This window comes from Poecile atricapillus, chromosome 13 (genome assembly GCF_030490865.1).
Source record: "Poecile atricapillus isolate bPoeAtr1 chromosome 13, bPoeAtr1.hap1, whole genome shotgun sequence".
Taxonomy (NCBI): Eukaryota; Metazoa; Chordata; class Aves; order Passeriformes; family Paridae; genus Poecile; species Poecile atricapillus.
In genome coordinates, this window is record NC_081261.1 from 1,037,393 (window position 1) to 1,058,423 (window position 21,031).

General features: G+C 55.6%; 1 protein-coding gene across 3 annotated transcripts in view; it reads right to left on the reverse strand.

Annotated features, from left to right (window-relative positions):
* Window positions 1-21,031, reverse strand: part of ARHGAP26 (Rho GTPase activating protein 26) — a 104,551-nt gene that overhangs the window by 67,481 nt on the left and 16,039 nt on the right. For all 3 annotated transcript variants that reach the window (XR_009278628.1, XM_058848489.1, XM_058848490.1), the window contains exons 2-11: window positions 18,893-18,988; window positions 17,976-18,037; window positions 17,606-17,677; window positions 16,453-16,554; window positions 14,467-14,577; window positions 14,219-14,323; window positions 13,260-13,389; window positions 12,892-12,992; window positions 10,285-10,379; window positions 3,514-3,592 (exon numbers count right to left, since the gene is read on the reverse strand). Coding sequence is in view for 2 of the 3 variants with exons in the window: in XM_058848489.1 (XP_058704472.1) it covers window positions 3,514-3,592; window positions 10,285-10,379; window positions 12,892-12,992; window positions 13,260-13,389; window positions 14,219-14,323; window positions 14,467-14,577; window positions 16,453-16,554; window positions 17,606-17,677; window positions 17,976-18,037; window positions 18,893-18,988 (953 nt within the window). In the remaining variant the exon portion in view is untranslated. The remainder of the gene's footprint in view (window positions 1-3,513; window positions 3,593-10,284; window positions 10,380-12,891; window positions 12,993-13,259; window positions 13,390-14,218; window positions 14,324-14,466; window positions 14,578-16,452; window positions 16,555-17,605; window positions 17,678-17,975; window positions 18,038-18,892; window positions 18,989-21,031) is intronic.

The window sequence follows — 21,031 nt, forward strand, 5'->3', positions numbered from 1 at the left end:
CAGGGGAACAGAGGAGGGAGGGGAGCAGCCCTGGTTTGGGGCAGTGCTGAGTTTGGGAGGTGAGCGCAGCAGGCACAGCTCGGGGGTGGCACAGAGCCCGGGGCACAGAGGGCACAGCCCAGGGGACACAGTGGCCCCAGTGGCCGGTCTCAGCTGCCATCTAGTGGGGAGCAGTCATGGGGCACCCCCGGCTCGGGGCTGGCTCCGGATCCGGCAGCACTGGGGTGGGAAAAGCCCTCCCAGCCCATCGAGTCCAGGCTGTGCCCCATCCCCACCTTGTCCCCAGCCCAGAGCTCTGAGTGCCACCTCCAGGGATGGGATCCAACCCTCCCTGGGCAGTTCCAGTGCCTGAGCTCCTTTTCCATGGGGAAATTCCTGCTGCTGTCCACCCTGGCCCAGCCTAAGGCTGTTCCCTCTCCTCCTGTCCCTGTTCCCTGGGAGCAGAACCCAAATCCCACCTGGCTGCCATCTCCTGTCAGGGGGTTGTGCAGAGCCAGAAGCTCCCCCTGAGCCTCCTCCACACTCATTCTCCACAACCTTCCCTAAATGCTTACCTTGTTCTTTGCCACAAGACACAGCCTAATTTGTGCCTCTCCTAAACCCACAGCCCAGCACAGCCACCATCAGCCAACACAGCTTTTATTCCTGACTCAGCTTCCAAGGATGTTTCACAATCGCTCTGGCCTCCACCATATACATTTGCAAACTGCACCAGCAGAGGAGCAAATCCATGAGAAACTGATCCTGAGTATCTTAACAAAACCAAACACCACTGCTCCGACATGGACTTGGCAGCTTCTCCTGTTTCCAGCCTCTGCAACATGGAAGAAAACCCAAAGTCAACACGGGGGCTTTATCCAAATGAACACAAGTGGTAAAGAGTTAACGGCGTGATGAGAGCTGTCTGGAGGCTGCTCTGACTGTGAGACACACCGTAAATCTTCTCAAGTTGTGACAAATGTCTTGGCTAATGCAGCCACATTCTATGTTTAAATCTAACTAAGATGTAATTTGACATTTGGGTTTACTTTTTTCATTATAATCAAGAAACAAACTCCAGTCCGTGCTAATCTCTCCACAGCCTGAATTTGCACGTGGAATTACCATCCCCACCGTGCCAATCCCTCCCCACACTCTGCAGTCAAATCAAAGGAAAACCAGACATTCTTCCCAGCAGGGTTCTTTGGTTACAGAAATACAGTCAAAGCACAGGATGGATATTTCTAGGAGTCCAAAGGTTCAATCTCATCTCTTGCCCAAGGAAATCCCCGTGGAATAGGTAACACGAAGATAACACGCTGCACCCTGGTGTTGCAAGGTAAGAACCCAAACAGAACAGCCCACAGCTGCATTTTTGATGGCTGGAGGAGGATAACTGAGGACAAGGAGCTGCCTCATGTGTCAACACACACCACCCTCAGCAGCAGAGTGTCTCTTGGATCTGTTTCCATGCAGGAGGCATTCCCACTGCACACCTGGAAGGGCAGTGTAAGCCATTAGCAATTATGGCAGAAGGAATTAATGCACAGCCACAACCCCTGACGTGCTTGGTGAGCCAGCTGGCCCCACTCAGTGATGGGCACAACAGGGGACAACAGCAGCACTCAGCTGGCACCACAACCTGGAGTTCTCAGAAGCAGATTCTGGAACAGGATAATCCAGGCAGTCCTGTCCTGGTTGCTCCACAGAACCTCTTGCATGCACAGCTCTTTGCAAGTCCCCAAAATCTGTGTCTGCACCGCTGCAGACAGGTTCTGCATCCTGGAAACATCAGCAGCTCCACACACAGAGGGGTGAGCGCTTCCCTGCAGCTCCTGTCACCCTGCCTGGCTTTGCCAGCCCTGCCACAGCAGGGGTGGGCAGTGGGAGGCTGCTGAGCAGGCTGCAGGAGCACAAGACTCTGTTCAGATTAGGAGCAACAATGCACATTTTGTCTCTGAAGAAGTGGTGGCACCAGAATGGAGGCAGGAGTTTGTTTAGGAGGGATCAAGACAGCTGGAGCTGGAGAGGGCTGTGCCACTAGAGCTGCCCCAGGGCTCAAGAGCCAAGGGTGGAGGAGCTGGTTCTCCCAGACAAGGACCCCTTTTCAACAGGTGATAGAAAAATCAGACCTCACTGGCTGTCACAGAACCAGAGAATGGTGGAATGGTTTAAATTGGAAAATCTCATCCAGTCCCACCCCCTGCCCTAGGCAAGGACACCTTCCCCTAAACCAGGCTGCTCCAAGCCCTGTCCAGCGTGGATCTGGGCCAGGGATGGGGTAACCAAGCTTCTCTGGGTGGGTGTAAATTGAAACAAAAGAGGTTCAGCCTTGGGGTCAGGAGGCCAGGGAAGCAGCTGGGCTGGAGCCCAGGCAGGCTGTGCCTCTCCCCCCTCGGATGCTCTCAGCTCCCGAGCGGGAACACCCGAGCAACTGCTCTGAGCAGGAGGCTGGACCAGAAACCTCCTGAGCTCCCGTCCTACCTGAATTACCTGATGGATCTACGACTCCAGGCTGGGACCTGGCTGCAATCCACCACGCAATCCTTTCCCTGAAATGCAGGGCAGCACCTCCCACACGCAGCCTCCCCATGTCCCAGCTGCTGCACGTTCCAGAGGCGAGCGCTTGACCGAGCCCAGCGCTCACAGAACAGCCTCATGTGTCTGCCTGCCTTCAATGAACACTTCTCCTGACAAACAAAAACCTTCCCATGGATCTGGGGGGGATCTGCTCAAACCAGGACCGGTCTGTGGGAGCAGGCTGTGCTGGGATGGGACACCCTGCACGCAGACAGCCGCTCCAAAGCCACCCAGGCTGTCACGGAACGGCCCAGCCTGCTCTGCCTCTCCACATGGCTTCTCCTCATATCCCAAAACCCTGCTGGCCATGAGCAGGCACAGAGGCCACAGACTGGTCTTGGCTGCTTGGCAGTGCCACGGGAAAGTCACCACACGAAGGTGGGATGGGCCACACCGTGCGGGACCTGCTCAGAACCAGCCAACCCTCCTCAAGCTGGCAGTAAGGTTTGCAAACGCATTCCAAAATAAAAACTAACAACAGTGAGTTTCCTGAAAACCCCCAGAATCCCTTCCAGAGGTGAGGAAGCCTTTGGCACAGCAGGAGCAAACCCAGGGAATGGGGGCCACACTCCTCCGCTCACATGAAATGTACAATTCTCTACCAGACCCAGCAACGGCTGCCAAGGAGTCGCAGGACTCCAAAAGCCCTGGAAATCTACAACGTATTTTCTTCCACTGCTCTTTTTGCCATGTTTTCCTTTCAGCACGGCAGAGCAGCATGTTTGTGCTGGCCAAGCCTACCCTCCTCCTCTCCACCGCACCTCCAAGCAATCCAAGCACGGGAGATACAGTATTACCTCAAATATTTAACCAAGGGATTAAAGGATTCTCTTGGCAGGAGGCAGGAGCTGCCACACGGATCCAGCCCCGCTGCGTGCCAGCGGCTCCACAGCGAGCAATGTGCCCTGGGCTGGCCAGCACTGCCTCTGCTTTGGGGCCACAGCTCCTGCTCACCGGTTCCCGGCCGTCCATCGCCTCCATCCACAGCCTCCGCTCCTCCTCCGACAGCGCCTGCATGGTGATGACGCCGGGCCTGCCGGGAGAAAGGGAACGGCGTCAGTGAACCGCGGCACGGCAAGAAAAGGTGCCAGAGATGAATTTGTCACGAGAGGAAGAGGGAAGGAGGGCAAGCTCCTTCCCAGCCGGGCCCCAGCACAAGGAGGACAAAAGCCATGGACATCCCTGCAGGTCCTGACTGCGATCAGCAAGCGAGCAGAGGACATCTCCAACAATCAACACAATTTTCCAGTGGTTTTGTGCAAGAGCTGGGTGCCAAATTCCTCCTGTGGCCCTCAGCCAGCTCACCTGCACCGGGTTAAACACGTCCATGCAATGGCAGGAGAAGGCAAGGAAGGTAACCAAGGAAGGTAACGGAGCAAGCCCCGCACATCCCCCGTGTCTCACCACCACCCCGAGCACCTGACCCATGGAGGAAACTTCTGCTGTGCAAAGCATTTCATCCCCAAGCTGCAAAGCATTTCATCCCCAAGCTGCTCGTGCCCTCGTGGCTGTGCCAGCCCCAGCCCTGTCCATACCCTGCTGACAGACACAGCAGTGGTGGTGACACTGCTGCGTGTCCCCTCCTGCAGCCTCACAGGGGAGCAGTGCAGGAGTCCAGGGTGCCCCAGGGTGCTGCTCCTGCCCCCAGCACTGTCACACACACACCAGCCCTGTCCTGTCAGCCCAGCCTCCAACAAACAGCCCTGGGACTGCTCATTTACTGTAATGAGAAGGGGAAGGGACAGGCCTGAGTGCTGCACACACAGCACAGGAGCAGGGGACAGCTCTGGCACTGCCCTTGCCCGAGGGCCAACGCCACCTCCACTCCTGGACCACCCCCTCCATGCAAGGAGTCAAACCTCAATTACCTGCTCTGTTAAGCGTGACCAGCAAGGTGAGGGTGGTTTTGGCAATCAGAATGTTTGCACAGCCTCGGGTGTGCGGGGTGTGGGGACACAGAGGGTGGGAGCTGTGATCCCACACCAGGAGCTGCCATCTCACTGTGCCGTGCTGGGCTGCCAGGGTTTCCATCTCCACATCCCAGCTCATCCTGCATCCCAACACTCCCAGCTGGCTAAGCCTGCAGCCCCCAGCCCTGTGCCTTTGTGCTGGCTCTGCAGCCCCAAGGGGTGGCCACATCCCCGGGCTCAGACAGCGAGACCTGTCCGTGTGTCTGCTCCGGAGCTGCCGCTCCCTCCCCAGCAGATTCCCTGGCAACAGCAGCAGGCAGGGAGGCTGCTGGTGCTCCCTGCCCCTGGGGATTCAGACACACAAGCTGAGAGAGCAGAGAGCCTCTGGTGCTGCTCTTCCCACCCGTGGGGATTCAGACACACGAGCTGGGAGAGCAGAGAGCCTCTGGTGCTGCTCTTCCCACCCGTGGGGATTCAGACACACAAGCTGGGAGAGCAGAGAGCCTCTGGTGCTGCTCTTCCCACCCCAGCAGAGCACGGGAGCACCGGGCACACGGAGGGAAGGGAAGGGAAGGGAAGGGAGATGGAAGCTCAGGAGCTGCCAACTGCCTGTGAGTGTTCCACAGAGCACGAAGGCTCTGCTCCCTTCTCAACCCCCAAAAAAACCTGATAAAGCCTGGGGAGAGAGGTGACTTCTAACTTGGACTTCCCTGGGGTGATTCAGCAGGAAAACGTGAGCTGCACCAACACTCTGCAGATGCCCTTTGGTCCTTGATAAGAGCCTGTAAGAAAATTAAACTTTAACAGGGGCTCTCAAGAGGTGGGTTTGGCCCTTCTGCTGCTGCTTTGTGGCACACACAGGCCAGGAACCGAGGATTAACCCTTCTCCCTGACCCCACTCTCCATCCAACCAGCCCAGCTTCCAGCACGCACACGGCAGCTCAGCACTGTCCCACCAGTGGAAGCTGTGCCCAGGTCCAAAAACCAGACATAATGTGCTTGATCTCTGCTAATCCCATTGGTGAGTCAGTCAATACTCACCAGCTTAGTGGTTTGGAAGTTAACTCACTTCAGAGGGAAGAGGAAACCACTTAACCATTGCCCCATCTGAGAGGGAAAACGCTCCTCATCCAACAGCAAATATGTTCAAAGCAGTGCACAAAGCTCCTCCCTGTGCAGGTACAAAGGGACTCAAGAGCAGCCCCTGGTACCTGAGGAGCTGCAGTGGCCACTTCAGCCTGGGCTTGGGTCTGACTTTAAGCCAAGCTGCTGCTGAAGGCACAGACACCTCAGTCAGAAAGCCCTGGAAGGGCTCTAGCTCAGCTAGGGACACACAGGAAAGGAAATTCTGGGATTGCTGTCTCTTTAGCCAAGACATTAGAACAGAGGCATTTAAACCCTCCATTCATGGCATGCTGGGCACTGGGCTCCCAGTGGCAGAGCAGGGTCCCAGAGTGGCAGTGCCAGGTTCCCCCAGCACAGGGCACAGGTGATAACAGCAAAATGTTTGTTCATCCTCTGAGCAGGTAACAACTCCTCGGGCTTCACTTCAAAGTCAAACTTCTTTAACAGCATGAGGGGAGGGGCTGTGAAGCTGAATCAAACCCGATTTCCAATGCAAATAGCTCTGCATTTCCTCCCCCAGTGTTTACTTGCCAGGGCACCCATTGCATCACTTTCCTGAGCAGAGCCATCTTCCTGGCTGTGATAAATTTAAAATGCACCCACACATTACACCTCATTCATTATGGATGTGGCCCATGATGCCCACGGGGCTCCATGTGCTCACTGCCAGGTCGGATGGCACTGGAGCAGCCTCTGCCAGCAGCAGCCCTGCTGGAATCACTGCCTGCAACCAGCATCATCCTCACCGAGCCCCTTCCACAGCTCCTCCAGCGGTTATCTCCTTCAGCCACAGCAAAAACCTGCTCTGACATCCCTCCCCAAAAGAGAAACAAAACAGATCTGTCCCCTCACCCAACAAATGGCCCCGAGTACTGGGGGTTACAGGTAATTATTTATAGAGATAACACACAGTGAATACAGATTCTGCTGTGGGCTCCTCCCAACACGGGATGCACCTGGAGCCAGGTGGAGCCACCCCAGTCTCAGGACAGCAGGACACCCTCCTGGATCTGTCACCCAAGGTGCACAAACCTGAGCTGCTGTGGCAAACAAGAGCCAGGACCTGCTGATTCACTCCTAGGTGCTGCACCCCACATTTCCACCTGCGGGCACCAAACCCCTTTGCCTTTTTCTGGGACACAAGGAGGGGAAGGGACATTTTGGGATCAGAAGAAATTCATATCAAAATGGAGTGAGTGTAGGAGGGTGAGACCAGAGCAGAACATGGCAAACACTTAATAAGAAAGAGTATTTTCAATATGTTACAATCTAAAAATGGAAGATTTTTCCATATAAGACCACACAGGAAATTTGAATTTTCTCAATATCTCAGCTTTTGTGACAAATGGCCCGGCCTTAAGGAGCTGTGACTAAGCACACTGAGAAAATGAGAAACTGCAATAGCTTTTCCTTCTTCCAGGAAAACAAACAAATAAGGAAAGCAATAGAAACAGATAAGAACTTCCAACTGCTGTAGCAGCTTATCACAGCGAGACAATCTAAACTGCTGATGGAAACACACGAGAGTGCAATAACAACAGGGGCTGAGCTGGGCTGAGTGCACAGAGATGCTCTGAGCCTGAGCACAGCAGTGCAGCCCAGACTCCACCCCAGGGCCATGGCCAGGCACCAGCAGCCACAGGTGGCCCCAAAAATGGAATTAAGAGGGAAACTGACCCTGAGCTCAGCAAGTCTGAGCATCCACACAGAGCCCAGAGCAGCTCCAGCTCAGCCACCAGCAAGGGATCGGGGCCACCGTGGCCACCAAGGGGAAGGAGCCTCATCCCTGACTGTGACAAGCCATCCCTCCCAGCTGTGACAGCCCTGAGGCTTTGTTTTAAAGGTCACTGGAAAGGTGACACCGGCAGAGGAACAGGGACAGGCTGCACCGCACGGGAGGCGCGGGGACACGGCAGAGCTGGGCTCACCTGGCACAGGTGAGCAGGGAACAGGTCCAGGTGAGCAGAGAACAGGTCCTGCCACAGTCAGAGCCCTGGCCCTGGCAGGTGCACTCCCAGAGCAAGGCCACCAGCCCTCCTGGGGAAATCCATCTGCTCAGGGGAGCACTTGGCAGGTGCCTGGCAGCTCTCCCACCCCCATGCCAACCACCCAGCCACCGTGCCAATTCCTTCAGGAAGGATTTAATAGACAGGGGGCTCAGGGAGCTTTGGAGTCCCCATCCCTGGAGGTGTCCAGGGAAGGGCTGGTCAGTGCTCTGGGCTGAGAACAGGTGAGGATCAGGCACAGCCTGGACTCGATGCTGGGGGGGTCTTTTCCCACCTCAGTGACTCTGGGATTGTGGTTCTGCAATGCCACTGTGCAGCAGGCAGAGTCCAGGGCTGGTACCTGCACAGTTCACTGCCCTTGTGACCCACCAAGAGGCCAAAGCCTGCATTTGAAAGCCTCCTGCTCCCCCAGAAGCCAGCTGGCACCTGGAAGCAGTTTGCTTCTGGCCCAGAGCAATGACCTACATTATCCTAAATGACAAGGCCCTTGTCATCAGTCAAATGACATACTCCTCCTCCCCAGGCTCATTTTGTAAGACACTGGCTGTCATCCCTGTTCACCTTGTTTACAAATCTAATTTAATGTGCAGAGACTACAAACAAGTTTAGTTAATGAAAAAAAAGAGCATTAACAGTAAAACACAGCATCCATCACACTGGGGGTGTATTTCAGCCAGACCCCAGGACACCATTCTGGGGTTCATTTTGCTGTAACAACACAACACAGCACCTCTAACTTGCTAGATTGAAGACAAGAACAATTTGTAAATGCCAGGCCAGGTTGGATGGGGGTTGGAGCAACCTGCTCTAGTGGAAGGTGTCCCTGCCCATGGCAGGGGGCGGAATGAGATGAGTTTTAAGGTCCAACAAAAACTATTCTGGGATTCTGTGACAAGGAAGCAACGCTGTAATAACAGACCAGGCTCCAGATTTTCAGCTTGGTTGTGCTGAATCATCTCTACAGGAGAAAAACCCACTTTTTTTCCCACCTAAGAAGGAACAGCTCTTAGCTGGTGCTATTGAGGGTGTCAGTGCTGAGCTCCAGCCCCGCAGCCCGAGGTGTCTGAGTTCCCAAGGCTGACAAAAGCCCATTTCTGTGCAGGAAGAGCCAAGGCTGCCACCTCCAGGCTGTCCCCAGAGCAGTGGAACAGCCCAGCCCTGGGAGCCTGGCAGGGTGAAGGTGATCTCCAGCACACCCTGCACTGACAGCAGGGCCTGATGCCCTGGTGGTGCCCAGAAAAACTTGTTGTTTCCTCCTCTTCTCAAGTTCATCTTGGGAATACCCAATGTTTTAGACATCTAATGACAAATTCTGATACAAGAGAATGCAGAGCTGCCTGTATATTGGGAAAAAACAGCTTTTTCCTTCAGGTGTGTCCTGCTCCCCTGCTCTCTCAGGCAAATCCCTGCAGCAGGAATGTGTACATGAAAGGAGAAACTCCTCAGGTTTCCCCTTCCTGTGCTGCTCCCCTGCCATGATTTACATGGAGCACAGCAGATTTCTGGAGCAGCTCCTGATCCCATGCCTGGCAGGCTCCAAACATCAAGGGAGGCTTCAGCTGCCTCTGAACACGCTGAAGTGAATTATTGTGGCTCCATTCTCCTTCTCCCACTTTTAGTTTGATTTTCACGTTATAAGAAAATATCCCCAGGGCACAGCAAAAAAAAAAAATAATTCCTGTGTCAGCAGAAATTCTGCAACTTTCTGGAGAAAAGCACAGCTCCAGAGAGTGGGAGGCAGCCCCAGGTTATCTCATCCCTCAGCCAAGTCAGGCTCAGCTCCCCACCCCGAGCCCTCCCTGCCACGGGCTGGCACCGTAACGCTGCTGGAGCACAGCCTGGCCAGGAGAGCCACCAGGGGTTACTCAACACCCACATTTTCATGAACTCGGGTTTTTCTGAGACCTCCAGGGAATTCCTGCAGAGGAGAGGGCAGCTGGACCACGGACAGGGACACAGCTGGGAGAACACAGTGAGTGCCTCTGGAGCAGGCTTTTGTGAACTGTGTGAACTTGTGCAGCGAGGGAGACCCAGGGCAGTGACTAATTCCTCTTGGAATAGCAACACCAGCCTGCCTTTCCTGTTTCTATGGGTCAGCCATGCACCATGCTGACTGGTATGGTAACAGCTCTCACTCCTGGCTGCCAGAGACTGAATCCACACATTCCTCTGGTCCAGCTGCTGTGTGGTAAGTCACAGCAGAAGTGGTTTCCTTCTTCAGGAAAAAGGAGTGAGAGTGCCTGCAGGCATGAGCCAGAGGTCCATCATCACCCATCCACGGCGAACCAGCAACAGGCACTCCAGCAGAAAAGCTGACACTGTTCCAACACGTACCCAGCGTTGGAAAGAGGCAGCACAGCCCTCCCAGAGCAGCCACAGAACACTTCTCCAGGCTGGCAACCGCTCACCTGGTGTGGCCAGAGGCTGCAGAAGTGCTAAAACACCCTTAAAGTCAGAGAGACTTGAGTCAGAGACCTGTAAACCAAAGCACTGACTCAGTACACGGAGAGCACGTGGCTGGAAAGGTGTGATTCCATGGATGAGGGCTCTCCACTCACGGAGGGTGTGACTGAAGGGGAGAAACACGGGAACTGCACAGGAACTGTCCCACAGCCACGTGCAGGAGCACAGCCCTTCCCTCCACACAGTCAGCACAGTCCCTGCAGCCTCCTGGCAGCACTCACCGATCCACAGCCTCCACATCAAAGCAGAACCTCTTCTCAATGGAGTCTGTTTTCCGCCGTGTGCAGGATTTCAGGGTGACAGCCTCATCCTCCCCCTGAGAAGAGACAAAATCCCAGCTGAGGCCAAGAACAGCCAGCAATCACAGGCCTGTCCCCAGCAGCCACCTCTGTCAATGAGCAGGTTCAAACCTGGGGGCATCTGGCAACATCACCCTGCTAAAGACATCTATTTGTATTTCTGGCAGGAGGACTTGTCTTTTCACCCATATTTAGTCCAAACCCCTTCATCAGGAGCCTTCCCTTCAGGGTGCTCATGATTCAATCTGTGCATTAAGCACCACACAACCCATTTTTCATGTGGGCAGGTAATGCTGGACCACAACTTTTGGGCAAAATCAGCTTTATTTTCCACTGCTGAACAACACTCCATAGACCTGCTGGCAGTTTGCACTCCACGCTGCGTTTTTGGCAGCATTGTGCACACCAGGACTCTTAACAGGAGCAAACATGTCTTAAAACGTTTATTATATAACAAAGCAATGACAAAACCATTCTCCCATCCAGAGAAGGCCTCTTTGCATCCAAGCTGTGCTGGATTTCCACAGGGCTGAGCAGTGATCCAGCAGGATCTGTGAGCACTGCTGTCCTCTGCTGGAGGAAATCCTGCCTCAGCCCCTGCCAGCACAGACACTTCTGCTGCAACTGTGAAATTCCACTGATGACTTCAGAGAAAATGAATTCTGAAGGAGTTCCTGCAGACAGACACTTTTCTGGGCTCTCTGTGCTGTTCCTGATGACACCTTGGCTGACCACCCTGTTCCCTGACATCACCATTATTCCAGGAAACATATTTAGAATCACTTAGATTGGAAAAGACCTCTAAGATCACGGAGCCCAAAAGCTGCCCAGAACAGCCCAGCCCACCCCTCACCCAGCTCCTCACGTGCCACAGCTACATGTCCATTAAATCCTGATGATTTATAAGAACCAGGTGACTCCCTGGTTCTCATCCATAAACTCCTGCCCACTGCCACCATCACTCAGCTCCTGACACAGTCCCACTCATCTCATCCCACTGTGCCTCTGTTTTCCTGCTGCACCGTGGCTCCCAGCCCCTCCTGTTCCCACCTGCAGGCACTGCTGTGATGCTCCCCTGTGGGGCTCTGGACCTGCCCTGTTTTGGGGAGAAACCCTCATTCCCTCTCACGTGCTCCCACGGTTTCCTACTCCCCAGGAAGGCTCCTGGACCAGGCAAGGCACCCAGCACAGACCCTCAAGAGCTCCCTGCAGGTTCAGTGGCCTGTCCTGGTGCCCCCAGCCCGCCCCACTGCTGGCACAAGGCTGCTCCCACTCTGCCCAGAATTCCGGGAATGTCCCCGCTCCAAAGCCACCAATAGCCAGCTCTGGCCACAGCCCAGGGTCACGGGGGGCTGGCAGCAGCTGTGAGCCAGGAGTGATGGTCTCCTCATGCAGCAGCCTGGCAGCAGTGCCAGTGCAAGCTCTGTGCTCACCTGTCCATGTGGGCACCACGGCCAGGGCTGCCCCAGCACGGGCAGTGTCCCACTGTAACCAGGGTGCTGCAGGTCCCAGTGTGAGCACAGCCCTGCACAGGGGCTCCAGCCTGGCCCTGGAGAGGGGCCCTGGCTGCTGGGACAGCCCTGAAATGGGAAGGGACCAGACAAAACACAGGACAGCCACTGATGATTACAAGGCTGGGATATGTTAATGCTGAGCTATAATGAAGATGCTCCAAGGCAAGAGGAAATTAATTTTAGAAGCTTCCCTGCCCACAGCCGGCTCCCTGTGCCAGCAGGAAGCCGTGTGGGAGCCTGTCCAGCTGCCCCAGGCACTCCCCAGCAAGGGGACTGTGTTTGCAAACCCAGCTGGGAACTCTGAGGAGAGCTCCAGAGGAGGAAAGCCTGCCCTGGATACAGCCCTGGGAGCACTGGGACACAGCATGTGCTGGCTCCCCACATCCCACATCCACTGCTCCCCCTGCTCCTCACACCTCCTCAGGGCCAACTGGAGCTCCAGGCTCTCCTGTGGCTCTGTCCAAAACAAAACAACTTCATTGGCCGAGTCACAGGATCATCAGAGACTCACAGAATGGTTTGGGTAGAAAGGGCACTCAGATCTCATCTTGTTCCACTCCCTGCCATGGGCAAGGACACTTCCACTCCACCAGCTTGCTCCAAGCTCTGTCCAGCCTGGCCTTGGACAAGTCACAGGCATTGGAGAAGGAGCAAAACAATGAACAGGTTCTCTAGTCCATGCCTTGGAGCAGGAACGAGGCACTGGGGAGCAGGAACCCCTGGAGCTGGAGCTGCTGGGTGCCTGTGGCTGGCAAAGATCTGTGGGCTCTGGGGGTTTCCTGTCTTTTCTTTCTCAAACCAGGTGCCAAGTTCATTCCCCGTGTGGCAGCCACTCAGCCTGGAATGAATGTGACCCACTTCACTGCACTTGTGTCACCTTGCCTAAAAGGTGGCACAGGTTGAGCCCTGGGAGAGGCTGCAGTGCCACACGTTCCCTGGCAGGACCCAGTCCTGCTCCCAGCACTCACCCCCTTTAATCCTGCTCCTTTTTCTCCTGCTCCCTGCCAGCACTCACCCCTTTTCCTCCTGATTTCTGGTCGAAGGGCACCATGGTGATGCGCTTGGATTCCCTCTGGTAGGTGCAGTAATGCTTCACCCAGGAAGTGCCAAAGTGACCTGCAGAGCAAGCACAGGGTTCATGCCCAGAACAGTTTCAGTGCCCTCACATTAGGACCTGCTGTGTTTACCCATCATTTCACGTGCCAGACTCCTGTACCTGGAGGACTTTTACAAGGCAGTGGCAGTGATTCTCCCTGGCTGCCACATCCCCACTGAATTCCCCCCTCCCTGGGTTAATCCCTGTCTTGCAGGGATTCTGTACCTGCTGAATCAGCCTTCATTCCCCAGGCTCCCACCCACCACACCCCCCAGCCCAACACCTACGCTTCTCCTGCACGTAGAGATACCCCTCCATCGTGTAAGGGCTGATGTTTTTGTGTTCGTGGGGATTCTCCTTCATCTTCTTCATCAAAGCTTCAACCTCTGACCTCGTTCCTTCAAAGCGGTTTCTTGTCTGCAAATTAAAACAGGAATGTCTTCTCCAGGGCAGGGAGCAGTGCCTGGCTCTGCAGCACTTGGGGTGGGGCTGGGTCCCTACAGCCCTGTGGGAAATGGGACTGGGGAGCCCAGGGGCAGCCACAGGGCACCCTATGCTTCCTAAAGCAAAAATATTACAACAATCGGCAAGGCCTTCCAGAACTTTCAGAGGTCTTACAAAAATAGGGAGAGTGATTTTTGACATGGGCCAATAGTGATAGGACAAGGAAAATGGATTTAAACTAAAAGAAGAGAGATTTAGATTGGGTATTAGGAAAAAATTCTTCCTTTCACAGATTGCCCAGACAAGGTGTGGCTGCCCCTGGATCCTTGGCAGTGTCCCAGGCCAGGCTGGACAGGGCTTGGAGCAACCTGGGACAGGAGAAGGTGTCCCTGGCCATGGCAGGGGTGGCACTGGATGGGATTTAAGGTCCCTTCCAACCTAAAGCAGTCTGGCATTCTTTAATTAAAATACACCAGAAGGTGAGGTGGCTCTGCCAGACACTGACAGTGATGGGCAGGGGGCACAGGGACACCCCGGGCACGGGGACACCCCGGGAACAGGGACACCCCAGACACAGGGACACCCTGGGCACAGGGACACCCCAGACACAGGGACACCCTGGGCACAGGGACACCCCAGACACAGGGACACCCTGGGCACAGGGACACCCCAGACACAGGGACACCCTGGGCACAGGGACACCCCAGACACAGGGACACCCCAGACACAGGGACACCCCAGACACAGGGACACCCCAGACACAGGGACACCCCAGGAACAGGGACACCCCAAACACACTCACATTCTGGATGCTGATTGTCAGCTCTGTCTTGAAGTCACTGAAGTCCTTTGCGAGCTCGTAGCCGTGGTGGTAGAACGTGAAGAGCCCCTGCAGAAAGGCCAGGAGCTGCATTGGGAAAAAGCAAACGGAGAGGGTCAGTGGAGACCCAGAGGCAGCACTGCTGAGGGGAGGGGGCTGCCTGGAGGGCCCTGGGGAGAGGCTGGGCCCCCCAGGACCCCGTCTCACCACACCAGCCCCAGCTCACTTACAGGTTCCACAAACTCAAACATCTTCCTCTCCTGCACCTCCTGCACCTTGAAGACGTATTCCAGGGAGACCTCGTAGAAGTGCTGCCGGACCAGGTCCACCTGGCTGTCTGCCTGCAGAGGGGAGGCACAGGAAACACCAGCTCAGGAAGGAGCAGAGCTGGCTCTGATGGGAACACCCCCGAGCACAGCAAACCCAGCTCCAGCCCCCAGTCCCAGCTGGACAGATGGCACAGCAATAAATAAAAATCAGATCCACATGAGCACGCTCTTCCTTCAGCTGGGGAAAACGGGTGTGGGTCTCAGCTCCCCAACAGCCGGGCAGAAAACACACAGCAGAGGTGAGAAAATGGAAATCACCGTGAGCTTGACAAGAAAAGGCAACTCTCCCTTTTCTGGGAAGCATTCCCCCTCACCAGGGATGTCACATCCACATTTCACAGCTCCACACTGAATCCCCTTCCCTCGGTGGGGTCTGAGGCACACAAACCACTACAAACACCACACCAATTCACTTCCCAGTGCTCGGGGGAACAGGAGCCAGCACCTGAGCTGGGAGCTGCTCCCAGCGGCTGCAGGCTCCTCTCGGCAGCCGCCCGAGGCAGAGTCTGGCTGGGAGATGCCACCAGATGGCACCAGCAGCCAGCGCTGCTCCAGCGCACCTGCACAGCACCAGCATCCTCTCTGCATCACAACAAACCCCCAGCAGAATCCCAAACAAAATCCCAAAGAGAATCCCAAACAGAATCCCAAACAGAATCCCGAATCCTGTGCTGCATCCCGCAGAGAATCCTGCACACAATCCCAAATAGAATCCTGCACAGAATCCCAAACAGAATTCCAAACAGAATCCCAAACAGAATCCTGAATCCTGTGCTGCATCCCTCACAGAATCCTGCACACAATCCCAAATAGAATCCTGCACAGAATCCCAAACAGAATTCCAAACAGAATCCCAAACAGAATGCTGAATCCTGTGCTGCATCCCTCACAGAATCCCACCCAGGATCCCAAATCCCACCCAGCATCCTGCACACATCCCACCCTGACCCCACCTGTATCCCCTGAGGCACCTCCAGGCAGCCCCTCAGGGCTGTGCTCTGGCACAGGCTCACAGCTCTAAGAGCTGCCCATGGATCCTCCCCTCCCCAGCCAGAACTCCTCGAGCTCCTGTGCCCCAGAGCATCCCAAACACAAACCCACCCAAGGGCTCAGGCTCATTTAGAACCCACCACTCCCTGGGACACGTGCCTGCTTCCACATGGGGAGTTATTCCAAACCCCAAGGACAAGGCTGGCTTGCAGGCACCTCTGCCCAGATCCTGAGCCCTCCTGAGCCCTGATTTGCAGATGATCCCCTGTGCCACAGGTATTCAGGTATTTCTGAATTTCATGGTGTACCTGGGTGCAGGAGCCCCGTGCCCAGCAGTGCCCCAGTAAGGAGCAGCAGAGCACCAGCACCATGCCCAAAGGCAAGGACACAGATCCTGCAGGACCAACCCAGCTCTGGGAGTTCCAGGCTTGAAAGAAGCGATTGAGAACTCAGCATACTCCTCCAGCAGGAGCACCTGTCACCACAGCTAACCACCTCCTGAATCACTGATGGCTCTGAAAGAGTTTAAGGCACTAAGCCTGATCCCTCCTCCCCTGGAGCACAAAGCAGAGCAGGCTCTTGCAGAGAAGGAGACCAAACATCCGTGATTTGTGCTGGCACATGGGAAGCCTGCAGCAGAACCAGTTCCTTTCTGTTACACTCTTTAATTATAAACCCTCTCTCCTTTTTGATTGCTATCCATTTTGGGATCTCTCTGATTTACTCACCAAGACAGCTCCGTATCCTTTCATTACAGGAAAAGGGGAAAACCCAGCACCCACAGCCAGAATGAGGGAAAAAATGAGTTTACCGCCAGGACAATCATTGTTATAATCTGTGTGAGGCATTCAAAAAGCTCTCCACAGTCAGACATGGAAACTCAGAGGTTGCTCTCACCTCCTGAAGCTGGGACTCTTTCTTCTTGGAAGACAAGTTCAAGTGCTTTTCTAGGACACCACAGTATTTCTCAGTCTCCTTGTCATATTTCTTTTTGGCATCCTGCAAAACAGAACAAAAAGCGTGGCCCTGAACTCAGCAGCCCCAGAGCAGCTGTGACAGCATCCCTGTGGCACTGGGCAGGATGGCAGCCCCAGGTGGGAGCCAGCATGAGACAGCACCTGGGGGCAGCAGCTGGAAGCAGGTGAGGCTGCTTTTATCTGCCAGCATCAGGCAGCTCCAGGAAAGCAGCTTATGCTGCCAAAAGCCATGGCTTGAGGGAACCCATCCTCTATTCCTGGGGCCCAGTGCTTGGTAAAACATCCAGATCCAGCTCCAAACACAACAGAGTGAGGAAAGTGCTTTCTAAGCAGAACATCATCACAATCCCCCAGCCTGCCACCCCTGGCACGAGCTCCTCAGCGGTGGCACGTGGGACAGTGGCACAGCACCTCTGTTGTGGCAGGAGCATTCAGGACACCAACTCCCCTTTCCTTTGCACCTCTGGTCCCAGCCTGGCCACCCCAACACCCCAGGGCCCAGTCCATGGCAGCAGCTGCTCGTGAGCAGGTCCATTCTGGAGGATCCTCCGTGTTTGGCCGGGCTGGCACCGCTGCCGTGCGGCCCCGGGCGCTGCCATGAGCTGCTTGCAGGCAGCAGCAGGTTGTTATAACAACAGGGGAGCCACAGACAGTGGTTTTTATTTCAGAACAAAGGCAGGAAAGCAAGAGGAGGGGGGCCAGGCTGTCTCACAGCCGCCCTCAGCCACACCGGCGCTTCCCCGTCCTGCCAGAAGCGTCCGAGTTCCCTTTCAGCCCCCAGCGATGCTTTGGGGTGGGGATGCAGCCTGGGGCACTCAGGAAAATGTGAGCCCCTCCAAGAAAATCCTAATTCTTCCTCGCAGTAAGGAAAAAAGTTGGTTTCAGCTGGCATGCAGTTTTTTGCCCTTGGCGCGTTATTTGGCTGTGGGTGAACTCAGAACACTGAGGCACTTCCCAGGAGCTGCATCGCCCCCGTGTCCATCCCACAGCAGCACGCTGCCTCCTCCCACGCCTGAGCCCATCCTGCAGTGTGCCAGCTCCTGGCCAGCTCTGGGGGGCACTGCCTGCCTTACCTTGGCAGCCCCAATCTGCTCCTTGCGGAACTTCTCCAGCGGCGTGATCAGCACCTCGCTGGCGTTCTCGATCTGGGGGCAAAGACAGGCCCAGCTCACCTGCTGCTCCTCAGCTTCCCCATGGAAACCCTTCCACAGCCCCAGACACCCGCAGGCCTCTCCCCTCCCATCCCTGCAAACCTGTGAGCCCCCCCAGCAGCAGCACCGCCCGCTCTCCAGCATCAAAACTCCACTCCTGATGCTTTTCAAGTGTTCCCCATCAAACCCTCCCTCTCCTTCCTCTGCCCTGCCCTGCAGCTCCAGCCCTGGGGCTGGCAGTCACTGTCACCACGCTGTCCCAGGTGCCACCACCCCTGCTCCGGGGCCGTACCATGCGCATCCGCTCGTCCTCCAGGTTCCGCAGCACCGTGGCGAACTCCTGCAGAGACTTGGCTGGAAGGGACACAGAATCAGGGTTTAACATCCCATTTTTAATGAGAGAAACTGCTCAGAGGGGTTTTGTCTGTGTTTTTGGGAGGAGGGGTTGGGGTTTTTATTATCTTTGCTCTCTCCCTAGAAAGGTTCCTGCTGCCAACAGGAGAGCAGCAGAGCATCCCCAGGACCAGGCTGCCTCCTCCAGAGAGCAACATCCTCAGCTCAAAGCTGCCCTACCCAACAGTCAGGCACCCAGCAGCCCCAGAGCACAGCACTGGCCCCCAGCCATGGCCAGCACACGAGGGGCACAGCACCAGGGAGAGCTGATGAGGAGCTATTTCTGCTGAGAGACTGGGCACAAATAAACGAGCAAAGTTAAATCAGGGCTAAAGCTTCTTTGCTCTCCTGGCTCCAGAGGATGTGCACAGTAAGCTCTAAAAGTTCAGCTGGGGCAGGAGCAGGGTGAGAGAGGGAAGAGGCTGCAGGCACTGCCCTGTGCCAGGAGAAGCTCCGTGGCAGAGCCAGGCTTAGCCCAGGGAGCGAGGCCAGGCTGGGCACCGCTGATTCCCTCAAGCACGGGCTCCTCTGCTTCACAGCACACCCCCTAGCAGTGTACCCAGCCACAACCACCCCCAGATTCTCCTCTCCACTGCACAACATCCAGCTGAGATGGTTTCAGATACGGGCAATCTTCTCCCTTTCCTGTCTGGCAGGGACAGATTTAGGCCAAGGAGCAACAGCTGATTCCCTGGGGAAGGCTTTGCTGCTGTTGAACAGGAGGAATATGCTGTTCCCAGACCAATTCCTTCGTGTCCCCATGGGTGTTTCCCTGCTGTTCCCTGCTCAGGTGGCTCCAGGAGCAGCAGGACTCACCGATGCAGATCTCATCATCCGTCTCAGCGTCGCCGATGCAGCGGAATTTAAACTCGTTGAGGGAATCCGCGAACTTGCGCTTGGCGGCCGACAGGTCTGTGAGAGCAGGAGCAGGGAAAACAGGGATGTTACAAATGGGAAGGTCCCCAAACAGCAGGATGCAGGCAGACACATGATCCCAGCGGGAAATACCCACAGAGGGACCCTGGCACCAGGGAAGCCCCAGAGCGCTGCCCTTCTGCAGCCACCCCAGGGACACAGCCCTGTCAGCACCCCTAAAATACCCCACAGGAGATGAAACCCCACAACACCAAAAGAGGCACCCCAGAGCTCAGAGCTAGAGCCACGGGGCAGCAGCAATGGGGACAAGACGGTGACACTGCCCCCCAAGAGGTGGCAGCTCTGCCATCCTGTCCCACTGAGGCAGGACAGCAGCACAGAGCTTTACTGCTGCCCAAGCTGCAGATTCTCCCGAGATCTGGATCCTATTAAGTTCTTACTGGCAGTGACCTGAGAGGATGCAGGATTTCCAGAGCAGCCCTGTTAACCTGGCACACACAGCCTGTCCTGGGCACCACGGGGCCACCGTGTCCCTGCCAGCCCCGCCGGTGGCAGCGAGACACAGCGTTCACTTCCCCGTGCATTTCTTCACTCAAAACCCAAAATTCCATGGATTTTCCCCTTTCCCAGCATCAGTGGAAAACGTGTGTGCACACAAAGGCCATTTCCTCTTCTCAGACACCAACAGCCAAGAGATAACCACAGCAGAGTCCAAGTGGTTTGCTTTCCCCACGGGATAAGGGAGCTGGCAACTTTCTCCAAGCATTAAAGCTGTTTTCCCAGTATTGCTGCTGACAGCCCTGGGGTTAATCCTGCCCAGTCCAGTCCCGGCTGCCTTCACACAAGTGCTTCCTAAGGCAGCAGGAAATCAGCCAGCCAAGGCAGGCAGGGACAGGGAAATCCCCGGGAGCTTTCCCAGTGGAAAAGTACAGAGGGGGCTTCTTCAAGGAAAAGGTTCACACGTAACAGGATTTGCACTTTGCTCCCTGGAGGATGGAACGAGCATGGCTTCTACACCCTTCCCATGCCTGGAGCTGCCAGGAGCCCCCACTGGCACCCACAGAAGCAAGACACGTGTTTTTGGGGGAAACTTCCAGGTGTTCCTGGGCAGGGTTGAGGAGGGGGACTCAGGAGGGTGGGAGGGTTTGTTCCAGCTCAGCCCAGGGCTGAGCAAAGGGCACTGGGACCCGTGCAGCTCTCTCTGCTCCCTGCCCATGCTGGTGTCAGCAGCAGAGCAGCCTCCTTCCCTCCCCAGAGACTGCTGGGGCAGCACAGGGATGAACACCTGGGGGGAACTGAGCCTCTCCTCCACCTGAGAGTCAGGAGCAGCTCTGGGACCAGGCACAAGCCAGGGCAAAGCCAAGAAGCCTTTGGAGCCAGCAGCCCTGACAGCAGTGGCCCATGGTGCTTATAAATAGGCAAGGGAGAGGCAGGGGGAGAGGGAGATAACTCCTGGAGTGACTGTGATAAAGGACAAAATTAGCAGCAGGATCGGCCAAAGGAGAGAGGGGCAGCCGTGCCCACCCTGTGGGGCCCCAAATCCTCCCTGGGCTGCTGTCAGACCCTCCCATGCCCCAGCATCTCCTCTTCATAAAAGCTGGAGCCCCTCACCTACATTTTGGGACAACAGCCCTGCAGTGGAAGCAGGAAGGCACAGGGAGAACAGGGCACCCCCTCAATGAGCCTCGGATCCCAAGGGTTCTTCTTTCCCAGGGCTGTGAAAAAGCAAACCCAAAATCCTGCAAAGGCTCAACAGAATCTGCTGCTTCCTCTCAAGCACGAGCAAAACCACCCTGACACTGCACATGAGTCACACCAGGGCTGCACCGAGGGCTGACAAGTTTTCCTTCCAAGTTCTCTGCTGGCTTGATCAGTCAACCACAGCTGCAGGGAAAAACAGCACAAAAAGCCTGAAAAATCCTTCTGCCTGAGCAACACAACCAGACCAGGTTGCAGTTATCATCATCATCATCATCATCATCATCATCATCATCATCACCTCCCATGGCTCCCTTTTCCCACCTGGGCTCGGGAGGATGGGACAATCCCTTTGGGAAAACTGCCACACACAAATCCACC